The sequence below is a fragment of the Triturus cristatus genome, chromosome 11 (assembly GCF_964204655.1).
Source record: "Triturus cristatus chromosome 11, aTriCri1.1, whole genome shotgun sequence".
Lineage (NCBI taxonomy): Eukaryota > Metazoa > Chordata > Amphibia > Caudata > Salamandridae > Triturus > Triturus cristatus.
Genome location: NC_140594.1, coordinates 107,547,683 through 107,568,548, shown reverse-complemented (window position 1 = coordinate 107,568,548; position 20,866 = coordinate 107,547,683). Strand labels below are relative to the sequence as shown.

General features: G+C 42.9%; 1 protein-coding gene across 4 annotated transcripts in view; it reads left to right on the top strand.

The window, feature by feature from the left end:
- Nucleotides 1-20,866, top strand: part of LOC146783434 (uncharacterized) — a 477,699-nt gene that overhangs the window by 194,543 nt on the left and 262,290 nt on the right. For all 4 annotated transcript variants that reach the window (XR_014970475.1, XM_085633638.1, XM_085633636.1 and 1 more), the window contains exon 4: nt 1,535-1,675. Coding sequence is in view for 3 of the 4 variants with exons in the window: in XM_085633638.1 (XP_085489764.1) it covers nt 1,535-1,675 (141 nt within the window). In the remaining variant the exon portion in view is untranslated. The remainder of the gene's footprint in view (nt 1-1,534; nt 1,676-20,866) is intronic.

Here is a 20,866-nt window from a genome sequence, read left to right as displayed (position 1 = left end):
ACCAGGCTGTATGAACATCATTAAAGAGGCCAGAAGACCTACTACAAGGGCTTGCTACGCAGCTAAATGGAAGTGGGTTGTTATATACTGTAATAACAACCATATCAACCAATCAAAATATCATTTGTTACTTACTACACTTGCAGCAGTCAGGATTGGTTTACACACCCATACGTTTACATCTCGCTGCAATAGCTGCATACCTTCAAAATAGACAGCATCTGTCTCTTTTCAGAGAACCTGTTATCAAGGCCTTTATGGAAGGACTCAAAAGAGTTATTCCATCAACACTTCCACCTGCTCCGATGTGGAATCTTAACATCCTTACCAGACTAATGGGTCCACCCTTCGAGCCATTGCATAAATGTGAACTGCAATTTCTCACTTGGAAAGTTGCTTTCCTCATTGCTATTACATGACTGAGGAGAGTGGGTGAGCTTCAGGCACCAACCATAGAGGAACAATTTTTGCAACCACACAAAACCTAAGTGGTTCTTCGCACTAACCCCAAATCTCTACCCAAAGTGGTGTCTGCCTTTCATATCAATCAATCTCTTGAGTTGCCTGTGTTCTTCCTGCAATCAGATTCAGTGGCAGAGCGGGCTCTTCACACTTTAGATGGTAAACAAGCCTTGTTGTATTACATAGAAAGGACAAAACCATTTTGTCAAACTAAACAGCTTTTTGTAGCTTTTGCTCCACCACACAAAGGCAATCCTATTTCTAAATCGGGAATTGCTTGGTGGATTGTTAAATGTATCCAAACATGCTATGCAAAACCAAAAAGAACTTTACCGATACCCCCTAGAGCCCATTTCACCCACAAACTAGGGGCTACTATGGCTTTCTTAGGAAACATCCCCATAGCTGACATCTGTGAAGTTGCAACATGGTCTACACCGCACACATTAACCAAGCACTATTGTGTAGATGTGTTAGCAAGACAACAAGCTAATGTAGGCCAGGCAGTTCCTAGATCTCTCTTTCAGACAACTGCAACAGCTACAGGTTAGCCACCGCTTTAGGAGAATACTGCTGTATAGTCTATGCAAAGCATATGATCTACAGCTCCCATGCCTCAAATGGATAATGTTACTTACCCAGTAAGAATCTGTTCTTGGCATGTAGAGCTGTAGATTCACATGCGCCCACCCACCTCCTTGGGTACATATACCTGTTGCAGTTTCTTACTCATATACATACGCATGGACATCTTTATTCTACACTTACTAACTCCATTCTCAGCCTCTGCGGGGAAAAAATCTAACAATGGAGTTATGCCCATGCACACTATCAACCGAAAGGAGGAGTCACCTACCTAGTGACACAAAAGACTTCTTAGAAGAAAAACAAAGTGCAAACATCCGGACCCAACATTAGATGGCAGGAGTATGCAAAGCATGTGAATCTACAGCTCAACATGCCAAGAACAGATGCTTACTGGGTAAGTAACATTATCCTTATCCTTGTAAATTGGCCAGATTTTCTTTTATGTGAAGCCTGTCTTTAACATTTTAGTGTTTTTCTCTGACAGGAGAACGAGAAGCCTCCGAAGAAGCCCCAGGTGCCTCTGGAAGAACCATCCGAACAAACAGAGAGCTGTGAATCTCCCCCACAGATGGAAACACCACCCTTGGTGAAAGAATGGGTACTAGTGGAGAGGACACCCTTGCCAGTAAGTGACAATGCAACATTTATGTCTGTCTCCTGCTAGTAAGGAGGATTGAAACGTCATAGCAAATACTTGCCTTTAGCCAGTGCTTAATTTGGTAAAGAATAGGTTCCGGTGCCCAAAATACTGCTCAAAGCTATATAATGTCAGAAGTGCTGAATCCCCAGACTGTATAGACGTGAGGCAACCTCATGCCTCTTTAATCTACCGCCAGACCCCACCTTCAACTTTATCTCACTCTTGCAGCTACCCTTTCATCTTTGCATTCTTTGTTTGTTGCTGTTTTTCCGTCTTCCCTTCCTCTTTCTTTCCCTCTTTTGTGTTTTTCTCCCTCTTACTTTGCGTCAAATTCTGATGAGGAAAAGTAAGTGCCTGTCCACAAAAATGTGTGTGGCTGGGCCTCATCTGCAACCACCAGCTCAAATTAAGTACTGCCTTTAGTGTGAAGAAACTTACTTTTTGGATGACCACTGGACAAATAACCTATGGAATCCTTGTGCTGGCTCTATAAGACAGTTGCCTACCGGTACTGTGAAACTCCAGTCCTGAACGTGTGTGTCATGTCAGCATGTCTATAAATACTTCTAATCTTCTCCACTCCACTCTACTCTAATCCACTTCACTCCACTCTAATCCACTCATCTCCACGCCACTCTATGCCATTCCACTCGGCCATCCGGCTCAGTCGAGCTTCCGCCCTTCCTTTAGCACTGAAGGTGCTCTAGTGGAGGTATCGGAAGCTATTCGGGAGTGTCTTGATGCCGGCGGGGGAGCAGCCTTAGGGCTGCTCGACCTGTCGGCTGCTTTTGATACGGTCCCCCATTCTGTACAACTAGACAGACTATCAGAGATTGGTGTGACTGGCTCAGCCTGGGGCTCGATTAAGTCCTTTCTGGAGGGCCGGTCTCAGCGGGTTTGGCTTCCCCCGGTGGCTTCTGCAACTCAGCAGGTTTGTACAGGGGTGCCTCAGGGCTCATCCCTTAGCCCTCTTTTGTTTAACATCTATCTTACCCCTCTCGTCATGTTGGCGGAAGGTCTGGGGGCTACGGTGATTGCCTACGCAGATGACACACAACTTCTGTTCACTTGGAATAAGAACACGGCTGTTGTGGCCCCTGTGCAATCGTGTCTCGCGGCAGTCTTCAAATGGTTGGCTATCACCCAGTTGAAATGTAACGAAGACAAGTCAGAGGTTCTGCTGTTTGGTGACTTTCCACCTGGGTTCAGAGATTTGATCTGGCCAGCCGAGTTTCCGCCCCCCCTGTCCAGTAGTCAGACAGCCAAGAACCTGGTTGTTTGGTTTGATGGGAATCTGTCTTTTTCCAGCCAGGTGAATCGACTGGCAGGTTGCTGTTTTGGACTCCTGAGAGTTCTGAGAAGATTTTTTCCGCTTCTCCCACATTCGGCTCGCGAGTCGGTTGTGCGTGCGCTTATCTTGTCTCGCCTGGATTACGCTAACGCGCTCTATGCGGGGATTCCAGCTTACTCCCTCAATAGACTCCAGGTGATCCAGAATGCGGCTGCCTGCCTTCTGGGAGGATCCTGCCTGCCTTCTGGGAGGGATCCCGCCCAGGGAGAGCGTGCGGGGTTACTTGCGCTCCCTGCACTGGCTCCCGGTCAAGGCGCGGGTGGTGTTTAAATCCCTCACCATAGCCCATCGGGCGCTCCATGGCCTAGGGCCGGCCTATTTGCAGAAACATTTCTCTTTTTACGTTTCAGGGAGACTTTTGCGCTCTGCTTCCCTCAAACTGGCAAAGATCCCTGGTTTCCAGCGCCATCGCCTGGGGGGTGCTTCCCTGTCCGTTTTGGCGGCTCGCGCCTGGAATGCACTTCCCCTCGCTCTTCGCTATGTTGAAGACATTGCTGTTTTTAAAAAATTGCTAAAAACTCATCTCTTTTTGTGAGGGTCAGGTTTTGTTTGTTTCCCCTTGCTCGCGCCGGGACACTCCTTGGAGTAGCCGTGCGCACTATAAAATTAAATAACATAACATGACACTCCACTCTATGACACTTTACTCTACAACACTCAACTCCACTCTGTGCCAATCTGCTCCACTCTGTGGTACTCCACTCCATGCCATTCCACTCTATGACACTCTACGCCACTCTATTCCACTCTATGCCACTCCATTTTACTCTATGGCACTCCATTCCACTAACTTTTAGCCATGCTGAACAGCAGCTACACTGGTGTACAACATGGGTAAAACACATTGCCAAGCCATTGGGAAGACCTATTGGCTTTGCTAATTTGTGTTTATCTGGCTGCCCCCTTGTGTCAGGTGCCTGTGTGTCTATTACATTGTGTGCACAATATTGTAAGATATTCTCTTCCTCAGCTGTCCCTTAAGATGGTAGGATCATTTGTTTGTTCAAAAAACAAAACCTTAAAAAGTCACTGAAAACCCCAAAGGTTAAAGTAAAATTATAGTCAACTGTAACCTGTAACCTTTGAGAGTGTGTGAGAGTGTATGAGTGCCTCAGTGGGAGTGGGAGTGAGTGCATGAATGTCTGAGTGGGTTTGTGAGAGGGTACATAAGTGTCTGCGTGGGCCTGTGAGTAGGTGTGTGAGTCTCTGAGTGGATCTGTGAGTGAGTGCATGAGTGTCTGAGAATGTCTATGAATGAGTGGATGAGTGAGTGGGTGCATGAGTGTCTGAGTGGGTCTGCGAGTGGGTGTGAGAGTGTCTGAGTCGGTTTGCGAGTGCCTCCATGAGTGTGTGAGTCAGTGTGTGAATGAGAGCATGAGTGTCCAAATGAATCTGTGAGTGGGTATGTGAGCCTCTGAGTGGGTCTGTGAGTGGGTACATGAGTATCTGAATGGGTCTGTGAGTCTGAGTGCATGTGAGAGTGTCTGAGTAGGTCTGTGAGTGAGTGTGTGAGTGTCTGAGTGGATGTGTGAGTGTCCGAGTGGGTTTGCGAGTGCCTCAATGAGTGTGTGAGTCAATATGTGAGTGAGTGTTTGAATGAATCAGTGAATGGGTGCGTGAGCCTCTGAGTGGGTCTGTGAGTGGATACATGAGCCTCTGAGTTGGTCTGTGAGTGGGTGTGTGAGTCTCTGAGTGGTGCTGTGAGTTGGTATGTGAGTCTCTGAGTAAGTCTGTGAGTAGGTGTGAGAGAGTATGAGTTGTTCCGTAAGATGGTGCATGTGTGTCTGGATGGGTCTGTGAGTGGGCACGAGAGTGTCTGAGTACATCTGTGAGTGGGTGCATGAGTGTCTGAGTGGGTCTATGAGGGCGTGCAAGAGTGTCTGAGCAGGTCTGTGAGTGGGTGTGTGAGTGTCTCAGTGGATCTGTGAGTGGGTGTATCAATGTCTGAGTGGGTCTGTCAGTGGGGTGTGAGTACCTGAGTGTGTGAGTGGGTGGCTGAGTGTCATTGAATACAACAGCAAAATGATATCAAGAGGCAAATTATTGACCCAAATCTGCTAACCATCCGAATAACCAATCCCACCACCATCTATCTACACCTTGTTGCACTTCTTTTATTAAATTATGCAAATTGTTAAGATGTGCCTGTATAGATGCAGAATGATCAGAAAGATTAAAACAACAGAGGAACAAAATGTGCAGTATTCATACAAACAGAAGTGGGTTCTGATGTTACTCTCCTCCACCGCTTCATCAGCATTTGTTGTATTAAAAATATTTGCAGTAAAATGTCAGCAGGAGTTGGTACGGCAACTAAGCTTGATATTCTGCAGGCAAAAGCGCAATATGTTCAACACATTTTGAGCAAGATATATCCAGACATTATCAAGCTGTTGGAGTAAGGCAGGTCCTCAGTATAGGCGGATTGACTTTTCAGCTGTTGAAATCCCTGGATCCTCATGGTACCCGGTGCACACACTTGAAAACACTCCACTCACAGCAACCAGAGCAAAGACACTTCTTGCCATGATATAAAAGAAACAGAAAGCAAACAAGTATGATGATTGCAAGTAACATTTATCAGCAAGTACATGTTCCCATTTCTATTGTCCTGGTCTCATCAGTACCAGAAAATTGTCTTGTCCAGTGGCAATAATGTCTGCAGGCTGAGGGGGTCCATTTGGGACTCCACCCATACTTCGGCTCCTGGGTTTTTGTTAGTAGACCCAAACCCTCCGGTTCCTGGCACAGTAAGAAGGGCTGGGGCAGTCCCCTTCTTAACAGACCCCTATACACTGGCATAATGAGAATTTATTTGCGCAACACAATCTCCAGGCTGTATCACTAATTCTGTCTCTCCACTATTTAACAAGATTATTTTAATTTCTCCTTGGTAATCAACGTCCATATTACTCCTCCTAAAACCTGGATGCCTTTTAAAGCTCATGGAGCAACCAATCCAAAATGATCAGGGGGAATTTGAATCCCAACCCCAGTATCAATTATGGTAATGTCCAACCAATCCAAAATGATCAGGGGGAATTTGAATCCCAACCCCGGTATCAATTATGGTAATGTCTCTAGGTTTAAATCTGTGCATCTGTAGAGAATGTAAATCGAAACCTGCAGCCTCTGAAGTGGCTTGATATGAAGCTAGAGCTCCTGGAGATGTCTCCCGGTACAAGATAGTGTTTGTGGCTATGTAAGGCTGAATCTGTAAAGCTGGTGTTAACATTTGCATCAGCGGGGTTACTGCATTTGTCAGTGGTCTGTTAGTCAATATTTATAAATCCTCATTTAAATTGTCTCTTCTGCCCTTCAATGACCCATTTGATAGTTTCTTCAACTGGGCTTTCAGCGACCTATTCACCCCCTCTATGAGGCCGGATGTCTGTGGGTAATAAGGAATGTGGTAAGTCCACTCAATATTGTGCTGCACACAATAGTCCTGCACTAATTTGCCTTTAAAATGCAAAGCATTGTCAATATGAATTTGCAGTGGCACACTATAATACAGAGTAAGTAAATCTAGAATCTTTAACATATTCTCTTGAGTGGCACGTTTGGTAGACATGGCAATCAGATAACCTGAATGTGTCTACTACAGTACAGGCGTACTGACAACCTCGACTCACGGGCATTGGCCCAATAAGTCAATTTGCCATATCTGTCCTGGCAACTTTCCCCTTGCTAGCTGACCCCTCACTACATGTGGGAGTGATCTCTGCTGTGTATGCTGACTGATGGGACATTTTATTATGACAGTTTTAATCACATCTAAGGGATTATACATCCCTCTGCTCTCTGCCCACCTGTTACTGGCCTTCTCTCCCAGGTGTCCACATTTTTGGTGCGCCCATTTAGCCATTCCCACAATGTCTGAGACCGATGGTGCCACCTCCGCCTCCAGAATTGTAGCCTTTTCATCTGCAAAGGAATTACACAGATGTTCGAATGAATTGATGAGGCAGTCAGCATCTACATGATAAACAGTAACAATGTTTTTGGGTAACACCTCCAAAATTTCTCTCCACAACTAGTTACCCCACACCTCTTTTGAATGTATCATCCAATTATGTGCATGCCACATGGAAAGCCAAGTTTCTCACCCATTCACGTAGACCATGAATTTGTAAAAATAAAACATTTTCCTGGCAGTTCTTGTTTCAAAGCTTGATAAACTGCGTACAACTCTGCAAACTGGCTACTCTTTCCCTCTCCAATGGCAGTCAACAATTTCTTGGTCACAAGATTATAGACCACAGCTTCCAGTGTCTTTTAGCCCACATATATTTGGCTGAACCATCAGTAAACTACACCCTTTCTGTTCTCAAGAGCTAATTCTGCAAATGGCTTGCCCCACTTTACGGGGGATTCTTGTACCTAAGGCATCTCATGCACCACCCTTGTCTCCTCTATAGGGGCCTCCACCACCTTCTCATGCAGGGTTGTGGTACCCTTTGGACCCACCCAGGCTCTATCCTGGATGTACCATTTCCACTTGATAACACTAGCCTTCTGCGCCTGTCCTATTCTGTGGGATTTTGGAGAACTCATTACCCATTGCATAATGGGGATCTCAGGTCTCAAAATCACATTTGATCTAGGGTCAACTGCTCAGTGTCCACTAAAACCCAATAACATGCAAGTAACTGTTTCTCAAATGGAGTATATCGCTCTCCTGTATCTGGTAAGTTTTTTGTCCAAAACCCTAAAGGCACTTTTGTCCTCCCCTGTTTCTGCCATAGACTCCAAAAGGCATACTGTTCCTGAGCTGTCACATTCAACTCTACATCTCCCTGACGCAGTGGCCACAAGTCCAAAGCACGCTGTATAGCCTCTTTTGCTGATGTAATCGCATCTTTTTGCTCCTGTCCCCATTCAAACTTGTGTCTTTTTTGCGTAACTTTGTACAAAGGGACCAAAATCTGACTTAAGTGAGGAATGTGTTGTCTCCAAAAAACAAACAATCCAATGAATCTCTGCGCTTCCTTCCTATTTCGTGGGACTACAAACTATTTAATCTTTTGTTTTACTTGTGGCAACACTTCTTTATGTCCCTGATGTCACTGAATGCCCAGGAATTTCAGACTATGAGAGGGTCGCTGCACCTTCGTGGGATTTATCTCCCACCCTTTGTTCTATAGTTGTTCTATTACCTTGTCCAGTTGAGTCTTCCTGTTCTTGGGTCTCTCCCTGAATCAAAATGATATCAATATCATGGAAAAGTTGCACCCCAGGGATGACTGATACTTCATCCAAATGTTCTGCCGCCATCCTGTGACAGATACTGGGGCTATGTAAATACCCTATAGGTAACCTTTGAAATGTGAATTGTCTTCCAAATATTGGGAAAGGAAATTGTTCCTGGGACTCAGAGGCTATCGGTATGGTGAAAAAAGCATTGGCAATGTCAATAACCGCATACCATGTCCCAATATGTCTTTTTTTTACCATTTCAATCAGCGTGATGGTGTCTGGGACAGCAGTGGTTAAAGGAGGAGTATATTTGTTCAACTCCTGGTAATCAACTGTCATGCGGTAACTAGTATCAGGTTCGCACACGGGCCACAGAGCATTATTCCAGGCGGTGGTGATTGAAGTTATCACCCCTGCTTCTAACAAGTCATGTAAGGTTTCCATAATCTCCTTCTCCCCTTCGGGAAGTCTGTATTGCTTTATATGGACCACTTTAGTGGCTGTGGGCACCTTTACTGGAGGGATGTTTAAATGACCCACCCTCACAGTGGCAAAAGTAATGTACCCTTTGTCACAAATTGGTAAGATCTATCATGCCTTTTAAAATGTCATTTCCAATAATGTACATAGGAATGGGCACTATCAGAACAGCGTATTCTCTTTTTGGAAGTCTCCCAATTTTAATACAAACTGTTGTGTTCAATGCTGGTGTTTCCTTTCCGCCAAAACCCGTGCTTCTGAAATACGGTCCTTTAAACTGTTATTGATTTCCATGAATTTGAGAGGCCTCCGCTCTGGCATCTACTAGAGCTCGCACATCTTGAATGTTTCAAGCAGATGCACGCATGCATCTGCCCATCTCAAGTCTGATTGGATTCTCTGATAATCATCAGGAAACTTTTCATCTCTGTTCTCGTCTCTGCTGTTACGTCTGTCCAGGTCTGCGCACTCACAGTCCATCTCCTCCCTCTTCCTTTCTGCACAAAGCTTCCTCTCTCTCTCCCAGTCTGCTTCTGCTCTCTCCCCGTTCTTTTTCAATTCTGTCTGTTTCTGATTCACTTGTTTACTACCTTTCCTTTTCAACTTCTCTCTTTCCTGTCAAGTCCTCTATTTCTATACATTTCCCTCATACTCTTGGTATCAATTCCATCAATCTGATCTTTCGAAAAAACCATCCCTCAACGACGCTAAGAACATTTCTCTTCTTGACACCCTGTTATTATAACTTCAAGTTTCAGACCGTGAAGCCCTCTCAGATTTGTCCCATTCACCAAGTTCACCAAGTTCCCTGACAGCCTCCAATACTTGAGACAAGGGATTGCCTGGCTGCCTTATGAGCAGTGTCATAATTATGTTTGTAAGATGGAGGAGCTAGACGTATCATTTTATTTTGCAGCGACACATTCAACACACCATACATCAAATCATGGTTAGTACCCAGCATTATCTGAACTTTCATCACCTCCTTCATTCTTTGTATGATATCAAGCAAGGTTTATAATTTGGGGGCCACTCTGAATCAGTCGGATACTTACGTGACCACCCTTCAGCTGCCAAACGCAACAAAGTAGTTTGCACCAGTGCTGGGTAATTTCGAAATTCAGCTTAAATTACCAGATGTGATCATAAAATGCTGAATTTTTGTACTTCACCAATATGAAGATTTACACTTTGAGGACCCATATCAAACATCCTTACCATCCAAGTGATTAGAGTTGCGCCCGATCTTTGTCTGAATCTGTCTATAATATCACTAAACTACCTAAATATGTATCTGCAAAGGCGGCCCTTAATTCCCTCCATTGGCTCCTGGTGGAAAAGAGGATTAGGTTTAAGGCTCTCTGCATCGCCTTTAGGGCACTGCACAATCAGGGTCCTGCCTATCTGATGGACCACTTTCGTTGGTATACGCCTCCCAGAATGCTGCGGTCTGCTTCCCATCGGTTGGTGGTGGCACCCAAGGCACGTCTCTCCAACTGGGGTGAAAAAAGCTTTTTATTCATTACCACCAGATTATGGAATCAATTGCCATGCTCACTAAAAAATTCATCAGACCTGGTATCCTTCAGGAAGAGTCTGAAGACCTGGCTTTTTCGGACCTAGTGCCATGCAGTGATTAGTTCTCTTTCTTCCGATCCCCCCACGGTAGGCTGGAGACTGGATGTTAGCGCCTAGACGCCTTTTGGTATTAGTGCGCTATAATAAATAAATAAATAAATCACTTATTTCCTGCTGTGTAAAGTCTTCCAGGGAGTCTAAATTAATCCCTCTTGGGTTTTGCTGATGATTTTGAACTTTTCTACGATACACCGGTTGAACATTTATCACTCTGCTATCTTCTCTATTGTCTGGGCTGGGAGCCAAAGAATGCTAACTGTTCTGGGCTTCAGACTCTGAAGTTAAATCTGACGAGTCCTATATGTTCCCATCCCAGTAACCCGGGTCCCAATTTAATCCAGCCTTCGCAATTGATAAATTACCTTTTTTCCCTTTTAATTCTACCTCACCTTTTTCGATGTTTATTTTGAGCAGCTTTTTCTGCAGAGTTTTCTGCTACGCTTTGATGCTTGTCTGATTTATCTTGAAAAAGTTTATTCTGGCAAGCTTACATAGTAAAGGTATTTTTGGCTTCAACCAGCTGTTTCTCTAGTGCATCAAAATCTTTTTGTAACTTAGTATATGTTTCATGAATATTTCAATTGACAGTTAACAAGAGCCAGCCTCGCCTGCCTAAAACCATACTTTCCTTACCTTTTTCTAACAGCAACTTTTGCAAAAAAGTTAACACATCGTCTGGCAATACATTATATATATAGACGCATTCCAGTTCTCACTAAGCCCTGAGCCACAAGCACATTCTTGAGCAAATTGTATATAAGGATTTATCTCCCATCCCAGTATAGACACTTCATCTAACATCTGTGAACCTGCTTTTTCTACTTTACTTTTGTTACCAAACATTTTAATTTCTTACTTCGTCCCCTACTTTTTACTTCACACCCCACTCCTGGTACAAAAATATCTTGCTTTACACTCCCAAATAAAAGAAATTTAGCACTTCCCAGCAGAGGCCTCGGTAAAGCAAGAAAACACCTGGAAAGGGGTGCTCCACACTCACCAAATAAGGCATGTCAAAAGACAGTTTCAGAATAAAGCGTGAGGTTTTATTAGTGCAACACTCTCTAACAGAAAGACTTTCCCAGATGTCAACTGAATCAGGCAAAACAACATGCAAATGTAAATATATATCTATATGTATGTATGTATATATATATTCACTGAAAAAACCATAGGTTTCACACATGTTATAGTTAGCGGAAATTTTACTGATAAAAAACCAATGAAATTCCCCCGTTATAGTTAGTGCAGGCAACTATAACTCACGCGACCGCAATCCTCTGCTGATGCTAATACTGTATTTAGACACTTATTTGCCCATGTCTTCTTCCATACATTTTTAGCTATACATATATTACAAATATTTTTTTTTCATAAAGACACATATGTCATCAGCAGAAGATTGCGGTCGCGTGAGTTATAGTTGCCTGCACTAACTATAACGGGGGAATTTCATTGGTTTTTTATCAGTAAAATTTCCGCTAACTATAACATGTGTGAAACCTATGGTTTTTTCAGTGAATTTGCAAGGTTTTTTAAATGCTAATTCCTAACTATAACGTGTGTGAAACCTATGGTTTTTTCAGTGAATTTGTACGGTTTTTTAAATGCTAAGTTACTTTACGCCATTCGTGGCGTGCGCGCCCACTTAACGCAGTTCGTTCCGTGCGCGCACCGCGTGCCCACGTTACGCTAGATGGGCCATGTACGCACGATGCGCTTCGCGCACCGTGCGCACATGGAGGACATATGATGCACTTCGTTTTGAAAGGTAATATTTTAATTTTTCGTATATGTTATAAGCCATGCACAAATGGTGCCCTTCGGGCACCATTTGCACACGGGGTGGAGAGAGTGTGGATAATTTTTTTTTTTATTATTATTTTTTTTAATATTTTAGTTTAACTCATCTTTAATAAGCCATGCACAAACCAATTGCACACAGGGTTGGGGAGAGTGAGGATATTTTTTTTTTTTATATAATTTTTTACCGTACGCGTACGGTAAGCGTAATCGGCGAAATTAGCGAAAAAATTAAAATTCCGTTTTTGGCCTTGGGGGATCTTTGGGGACTCCCTCAACATTGCTATGTGTGTGGGAGCTGTCTAAACAGCCCCTTTACATGTTTTTGGGCTTAATATTTTAAACATCACTCTCAGTGCGAGAGAGAAAATGGCGGCCGCCGCTTCCTGGTTTCGGCCGATTCGAATGTTTACTAAGATCTAAGAGCCAATCAGAATCGCGCTCGCGCACGCCACCGTACGCGTACGGTAAGCGTACCGTAAGCGCACCGTAAGCTAGCTCAGATATATATATTGATTTAAAGGCTATTTTCTCAGAATCTACTGAACAGATTTACACCAAACCTACAAAAGGCACTTCCTTGACCTGAGGACTACCTCTCTGCCAAATTTCTAGTAATTCTGTTCAGCCGTTCGGGCTGTAGCCCTGTCTAAAGGTCCTATGGAAAAATGCATGGGAAAAACGCGTTTTGGGACCCCCCTTTTATCTCAGCCCCCGCTTGACGAATCCCCCCGAGACTTTCAGGGAAGGAGCGGAGCGTAGCGCCCCACCTATTTTGAAAAATTCGCGAGGATTCGTCGACCGGCGGCAAAGTTATTCAAAATAGAATGTTGCGGATTTCCTATGGAAACGTGGTCCTAACTATAACTACCTACTGGTGACCGCCAGTAGGTAATATATATTTTATCCAAAGTTCCCAGCTTGCAGGAGGCACTCGACAGCTCCCTCATTGCCTTGGCATTCTGATGCGAAGTTGGTAAGCCCTACACGTTTCGAGGCCGTCCGCCTCTCGTCAGGGGCTAATTGCAATTATTTTCGGCGCCTGTGATGTCTCCTTTTATGCACGCAGCGTATAGTACGCTTAAAACTGCATGCTGGGACACGTAGTCCCAGGAGATATATTAATGACCATAGTAGGCTCCAAGCGCCAAAAATTTAAATCAGAGCATATTTCTTCCTTAGTAGGACATCAATGTCGGGGCATCCCACTTTGTAGTGTGAGTTCGCTGTGCTGTCCGGTCGGCAACAGTTGTCAGCCTCAGCCTCTTCGTGTCAAAGATGGTGCTCTCCCACACGGCGGGACAGTCGTGTTAACTATTTTATCCAAAGGTCCCAGCTTCCAGGAGGCACTCGACAGCTCCCTCATTGCTGGGACCTTTGGATAAAATAGTTAACACGGCTGTCCCAGGGCTTACCAACTTCGCATCGTAATGCCGAAGCAATGAGGGAGCTGTCGAGTGCCTCCTGGAAGCTGGGACCTTAGGATAATATATATATTATCTACTGGCGGTCGCCAGTAGATAGTTATAGTTAGGACCGTGTTTCCATAGGAAATCTCAAAATTCTATTTTGAATAACTTTGGCGCCGGTTGACGAATCCTCGTGAAATTTTCAAAACTAATGGGGCGCTCCGTTCAGCTCCTACCTTGAAAGTCTCGGGGTGATTCGTCAAGCGGGGGCCGAGAAAAAAGGGGGGTCCCAAAACGCGTTTTCCCAATGCATTTTTCCATAGGACCTTTAGACACAGCTACAGCCCGAACGGCTGAACAGAATTACTTGAAATTTGGCAGAGAGGTAGCCATAAGGTCAAGGAAGTGCCTTTTGCAGGTCTGGTGTAAATCTGTTCAGTATTTCCTGAGAAAATAGCATTTAAAAGCATATCAATATCTATACGCGCGCAGGGTGCGCGTACCGTGCGAGCACCCTAACGTACGCGAGCGTAATTCTGATTGGTGGTTGCATGTTAGTCAACGTTCGAATCGGTCGAAATCAGGAAGTGTCGGCCGCCATTTTGTTTGTTTTCAGTGCGAGAGTGAAAAAGGAAGGTGGCGAACGTGAAAAGGGGGCAGGGTAGAGAGTTCCTGACCCCCTAGCCTTTGCCAGGGGGTCCCTGAAGGACCCCGAAAGCAAAAAATGTTGTTTTTTTTTAAATCGCGGGGGTGCGCGCACGGTGAAAAAAAACAAATTTTAATACGTAGTTTATTGTAAAATAAATATATAAAAAAAATAATAATACATAAATAAATTAGCATTTAAAAAACCGTACAAATTCACTGAAAAAACCATAGGTTTCACACACGTTATAGTTAGGAATTAGCATTTAAAAAACCTTGCAAATTCACTGAAAAAAACAGAGGTTTCACACATGTTATAGTTAGCTGGACATTTCACTCGTACAAAACCATTGAAATTCCCCCGTTATAGTTAGTTCAGCTAACTATAACTCGTGCGCCCGCAATCCACTGCTGATGACGTCACATATTACATCACTCATGACATGGTCAGTGACATCACTCATGACATCACTGATGACATCTCAAATGACATCACTGATGACATCATCCATTGAGTATGTGTTTCTGAACAATTTTAATATGTTTAATATTTATAGTGAAAGGCCTGTGGAAGAATGAGTGGGTGTACAAGTGTGTAAATGGATGATTTTCTGTGGTGCGCCTTCTGGGAATATAAAGGCCTTTGTCTGCAGGTTGCTTGGGGAGCGGTTTCCGGATAGAACAGATATAGTCTGGGGAAAAGAGCTCCAAAGAGTGCACAGAGATCCATACTGGTTACAAACAGGGAGGAAAAGCCCGAGGAAGATCTTAATTTATTTTCTTACCTATTCCATCAAGGAGCTTGTCTTAACCTACCGAGACTCCGCATATTTGATAATACGCTCCGATATGGGTAAAAGAACAGCTGAGCGGCAGTGGCTTTTGGGCTCAAAAATGAACGATCTCCGTGCAAGGGGTGCGCAAGTGCAAATGAAATTTCCTGCCATGCTGAGGATGATGTGGCAGAATAAAATGTGCCTTATTAAATCAGATGGGAGGATCAGAATAGACCTTGGATCTTTGATTCATATTACTCTTGTGCGAAAGACATATAGTGTAACTATCTTGTAAATAGACTTATATTGAGGCTTGTCCTCCAACACTTTACATTAGGACACACCTACATCTTATATACATTTTTTTTTCTTTTATCACGACAACACTACTTATGTTTTGCTTTCTGTAGCCTTGGGATATCTGGATTCGTCTCGCTAGCACAGGGGTATCTCGAAAGGCGTTTGCGCCCCAAGAGATAGATAGGGGTTTCCCCAGGGTGGGTGGGGGTAGGGGTCACAGGGTGTTGGGAGCATATGGGGGAACAAATAAAAAATTAGTGCCCTCAATCTGCCATATATTAGCTTTATTTTTTTGACTAAATATTCGCTAATTTTGGTCGTCCCTATTAAAGTCGAGTTAATGAAGCTTATATATCTTAGAGTAGGAGGGAGGGGGGGTTTCCATATCTAATAAATGAGTAAAAATGTGGTGCATCTCACCTCATGGAATGTGAATGGGATGAGCTCTATGAGAAAACTGGCCCGTATCATGGAATTTATTAGGAAATCTGAGGCAAACATAATTCTCCTACAGGAGACTCACTTCGAAAATAGCGAATGCTCAAGTATGTTTAAAAGATGGCTCTGGGTCCAGGACGTTGTCTCTTCCAATCAGGGAGGAAGTACAAGAGGGGTAGTTATAATTATTATTATTATTATTATTATTTCTGAGTTTGTAAAGCGCCTGGTTACACTTATCAGTGTGTCCCCGCGCTATCAAGGATCGCAGCAGCACCTACTCAACACGACCAAGACAGCAGAAGATTAGCCCTTGGGGAAAAGAAACGTCTTCCACTCTTTCCGAAAAATCAGTTCCGATGGTTCTATATTTATTTAATTATAAGATCAGGTAGTGGTATTAATTGGAAAGTTACCATAAAGACACATCGGGGAGGTTGATTTTGGCTAACATCAAGATACAGAATAAGGCATTAACGTGTGTCAGTTATTATGGTCCGAACCAGGATAACCCAGACGCATTAATTAAATTGGAGGCCGCCCTCGTGCCAATTAATAGCCCAGTGATTATCTGTGTCGGTTTTCATTTAGTTCAAAGACCTGACTAGGATAGAACATCTAAAGTAAAGTATGTTACTCCTTCAAACTCAATGGCAATACTCAAAACTATGATTCAGGAACTAAATTTAGTGGAAGTTTGGAGACTTAAGATGGGGTATAAGAAGGGATATACCTTTTTTAGCAAGAAATATGGACACCACTCCCGTATTGATTATTTTTTAATAGATCAATCCTTACTTGAGGGAGTCGAAAAGGTTAAACATCTCCCTGCCATCCTCTCTGATCACTCTGCGGTCTGTCTCTCCCTGAAAATTCAGGAAAAGAGGACCATAATAAGATGGACCCTTGATAGGACAATTTTATTAGACTAGGATGTTCGATCTAAGATGCGTGAGGAGGTCTCAACCCTTTTTAAAGATAATAATGAGTCTGCAAATATCCAGGTAATTTGGGAGGCTTTTAAGGCTTTTCTGAGAGCCTTAGGTACTTCTATTATGGGAGGGAAAAATCGTAGTTCCAGGCAGCGAGAGAATAATCTTTTGAGAGCTATCCAAACAAAGGAGTTGGAACTTCAAAAGGGCTCATTAGAATCTTGTAGTAAAGTCCCTTGTCTCACTAAAAAGTTAGAACATCTCCAACAAGAATATCAGGGTCTCTTGGATAAAATTTTATTAAATAGATGGAGGGTTAGTAAACTTCAGAATTATTCATATGGAGAGAAGAGTGGTAGGCTTCTAGCTTGGAAAGCTAAAACTGATAAAGCCCGAAACCAAATAAGTAGCTTAAAGGAGAGCGTAACAGGTCTTATAGTTGATACTAATACAGAAATAGGGGCTGAAGTTCGTAGTTATATGGCCAAGTTATATAAAGACAATATTACGCCTGGGTTGGAAAATATACAGCAATTTTTGGACAATGTAGAACTTCCCTCTCTGAATGCACATCAAAGAGATTCTCTTGCTTCTGAGATAAGCCAAGAGGACAATCCTCGCAAAATTTTCAAAATAGGTGGGGTGCTCCGCTCTGCTCCTACCCTAAAAGTCTCGGGGGGATTCGTCAAGCGGGGGCCGAGAAAAAGGGGGGTCCCAAAATGCGTTTTCCCCATGCATTTTTCCATAGGGACCTTTAGTCGAAGGTACAGCCCGAACGGCTGAACAGAATTATTTGAAATTTGGCAAAGAGAAAGTCCTCAGGTCAGGGATGTGCCTTTTGAATATCTGGAGTCAATCTGTTCAGTAGTTCCTGAGAAAATTGCAGTTAAAAGTACATACATATCTATAGCCGCGCACCGTACGCGTACCGTACGCTGCCGTGCGCGAGCGTAATTCTGATTGGTGGTTACATGACAGTAAACATTCCAGTCGGTCGAAATCAGGAAGTGTCAGCCGCCATTTTGTGTGTCTAGCAAAGAAAAACAAAGGTGAAGAACGTGAAATGGGGGCAAGGTAGAGAGTTGCAGACCCCCTAGCCTTTGTCAGGGGGTCCAAGAAGGACCCAGAAGTGTGAAAAATAAAACAAAAAATTAAATCGCGGGGTACGCGTACTGTGCGTGTACGGAACGCGTACGGCGGTAAAAAAATAAATAAAAAAATAGATTTAAAAATCAAAATTAAATGTTTAGATGTTAGGTGGCTCTAAAAAGAGCCGTTGTGTTTATGAAGTGTTTTTTTGGTACCTACAAGTAAGTACCGATGCAGAGTCTAAAGTTCAAGAGGAAGACTCTGTTCCCTTCATCATTGAAATGTACACCGTCACCTCTATAAATGTCTTGCATGTTTTAACGCAAGTTGTTGTGGTATATAGAACCCATACCATAGTCTCTGAGGAAAGCAGAAACAGACTTATTGACGTGCTTTCTTGCTTTGTCAATCTGCGGACAAAATTGGTTGGACCAGTTCCACTTTTGCCTTTGGCATATATTAGAATATACAAAGGCAGTTTGTGGAAAAAGTGACATCAATTGCACAAAGGTGTCCTTAACAAGCATTTCCAGACCTACCCCAGTTAAAGTGCCTAGGTCATTTCCACCACAGTGCACAATAATAAGGTTAGCCTGTGGGAGATGTAGAAAGGTTTTCACCAAAGGCATTAATTGGTGCCACTTTAACCCTCTCAGACCAATCCATTTAATGTCTACATTTGGCAAAGCAAGGTCTTTCACAATACCTATTTTTTATGCAAACTTTTCACTCCAGAAGACATAGCTATGACCTACAATCCACACTGTGAACATCTTTCAAGGAGATCTGGATGCAGTCAGAAAGTGTCTTTCAGTAGAATGGCAATATGAAAAGAAAGATAGTTGTAAAATGGAGGCTAACATACTTAAAAAAAAAAAGAACTGATTGGCTGATTCAAACCATTTTACAGTTAAAACTAGGCTGTATGTTTAGATTTTTACAAGCATGTTTTGTATTGGTTCAGAAAAATGTGTACCCACAGAACATTACTTTGGATTTGCTGTTAGGTTTGAAAAGTCAAGCACTCTTGCTCTAAGGATTAGAAACATTGTGTGCTGAACTTCTGACCTCTCTGCTAACACCAGTGTTCCATGACCTGTTGCTATGGTAGCAGGCAGAAGTCATGTTGGGGGAAGGGATCATTTGGAAAGCGTTGAAATTTCCAACCAATAGAAATGTGTGTTTCCATTTGAAAAAAATGTGGGAAGAACTGTGATTTGGAGTTAACATGTATATGTGTGAAAAACAGAGAGGGAAACATTGCCATTAACTGGTTCTGGTGAGAGGAGAGAGGTGTACAGCTCAGAGATTGTTGCTGTGATAATCTGCTGTTTGAGTGCCACATTTCTTTCTGAACTAACTACTTTTAAAGGTGAGTTATGAATTTGAGAGGGGATGTATGTGGTGCATTTTGATATAAATAATAGAAATGTGATTCTTCTTTTAAAGTTGTGTTTCACATTTTGTGTTTTGGGAGATATTTAACTGTCTTGAACTTGTAAGATATTATTGAGTATGTCTTCACCATAATTTAAGGTGTACTGGTATCACCCAGGAATACTGTTTTCTGCCTAGAATCACACCATGAGACAGTGTGCACACAGGAATTGTTATCAGAGATTTAATTTGTGTTGCTCTTGCTCTGTTAGCCTTGCACTCGCAGGAAAGGGGCAGTTTGTTTTCTTGAACTGTGATGGTTAGCATTCAGCAGAAATCACTTTCTCACAAATGAGAGGGCAATGCTAACACATTTGAAATCAACATGGTAGATTTTCCTTCCACTCCTGCAATGGGTCATGTAGTTTGTACATGTTCAAAAGTCCTATTAACCCTTACCACACATGTAGTGTTACATACATGTCTCCAGTGTTTATGCAGTTGTGCAAGCGTCCATGTAGATCTCTCTTGCACCTGACAGTAGACAGTCTCCAGAAGCACACTCTTAGCAGAGAGCAAGCTGTTTCTCATGTACAGTCATGCTTACTATTCAGCGCTGTGTGGTGTTTCAGATAGCAGTGAGTAACGCTAATACATTGAACATCACCAAGGCTCATGTCCTTTGCTAGAGTGTAGTACGTCATTCAGGTTGCAAATGTTCATGGTCTCAAAAAGCTGTTTGGGCATGTGCTCATTTCTGTTTCTGAAAAATATAATGAAAATGTGTCAGACTGTTAGAGTAATTATCACTTGCTCTACCACAGTAGTAAGTGTGCTTTCAAATTGCAAATCAAATTTCTTTTTCTGCCTAGAATCACACCATGAGTCTGTGCGCACACAGGAATTGTTGTCAGAGATTCAATTTGTGTTACTCTGGTTCTTTTAGAATTGCATACGTAGGAAAGGGGAAGCTTGTTTTCTTGAACTGTGATGGCTAGCATTCAGCCCAAATTAATATGTCACAAATGAGAGGGCAATGCTAACACATTTGAAATCAACATGGTAGATTTTCCTTCCACTCCTGCAATGGGTCATGTAGTTTGTACATGTTCAAAAGTCCTATTAACCCTTACCACACATGTAGTGTTACATACATGTCTCCAGTGTTTATGCAGTTGTGCAAGCGTCCATGCAGATCTCTCTTGCACCTGACAGTAGACAGTCTCCAGAAGCACACTCTTAGCAGAGAGCAAGCTGTTTCTCATGTACAGTCATGCTTACTATTCAGCGCTGTGTGGTGTTTCAGATAGCAGGGAGTAACGCTAATACATTGAACATCACCAAGGCTCATTTCCTTTGCTAGAGTGTAGTACGTCATTCAGGTTGCACATGTTCATGGTCTCAAAAAGCTGTTTGGGCATGTGCTCTTTTCTGTTTCTGAAAAATATAATGAAAATGTGTCAGACTGTTAGAGTAATTATCACTTGCTCTACCACAGTAGTAAGTGTGCTTTCAAATTGCAAATCAAATTTTGTTTTCTGCCTAGAATCACACCATGAGTCTGTGCGCACACAGGAATTGTTGTCAGAGATTTAATTCGTGTTACTCTGGTTCTTTAAGAATTGCATTCGTAGGAAAGGGGAAGCTTTAATTCGTGTTCGTTTTATTGTGTTTTTCACTTGTACGAAAGGGGTAGATAGTATTATAAGATTTGAAAAGCTCCAAAAAAATAAAGTAAT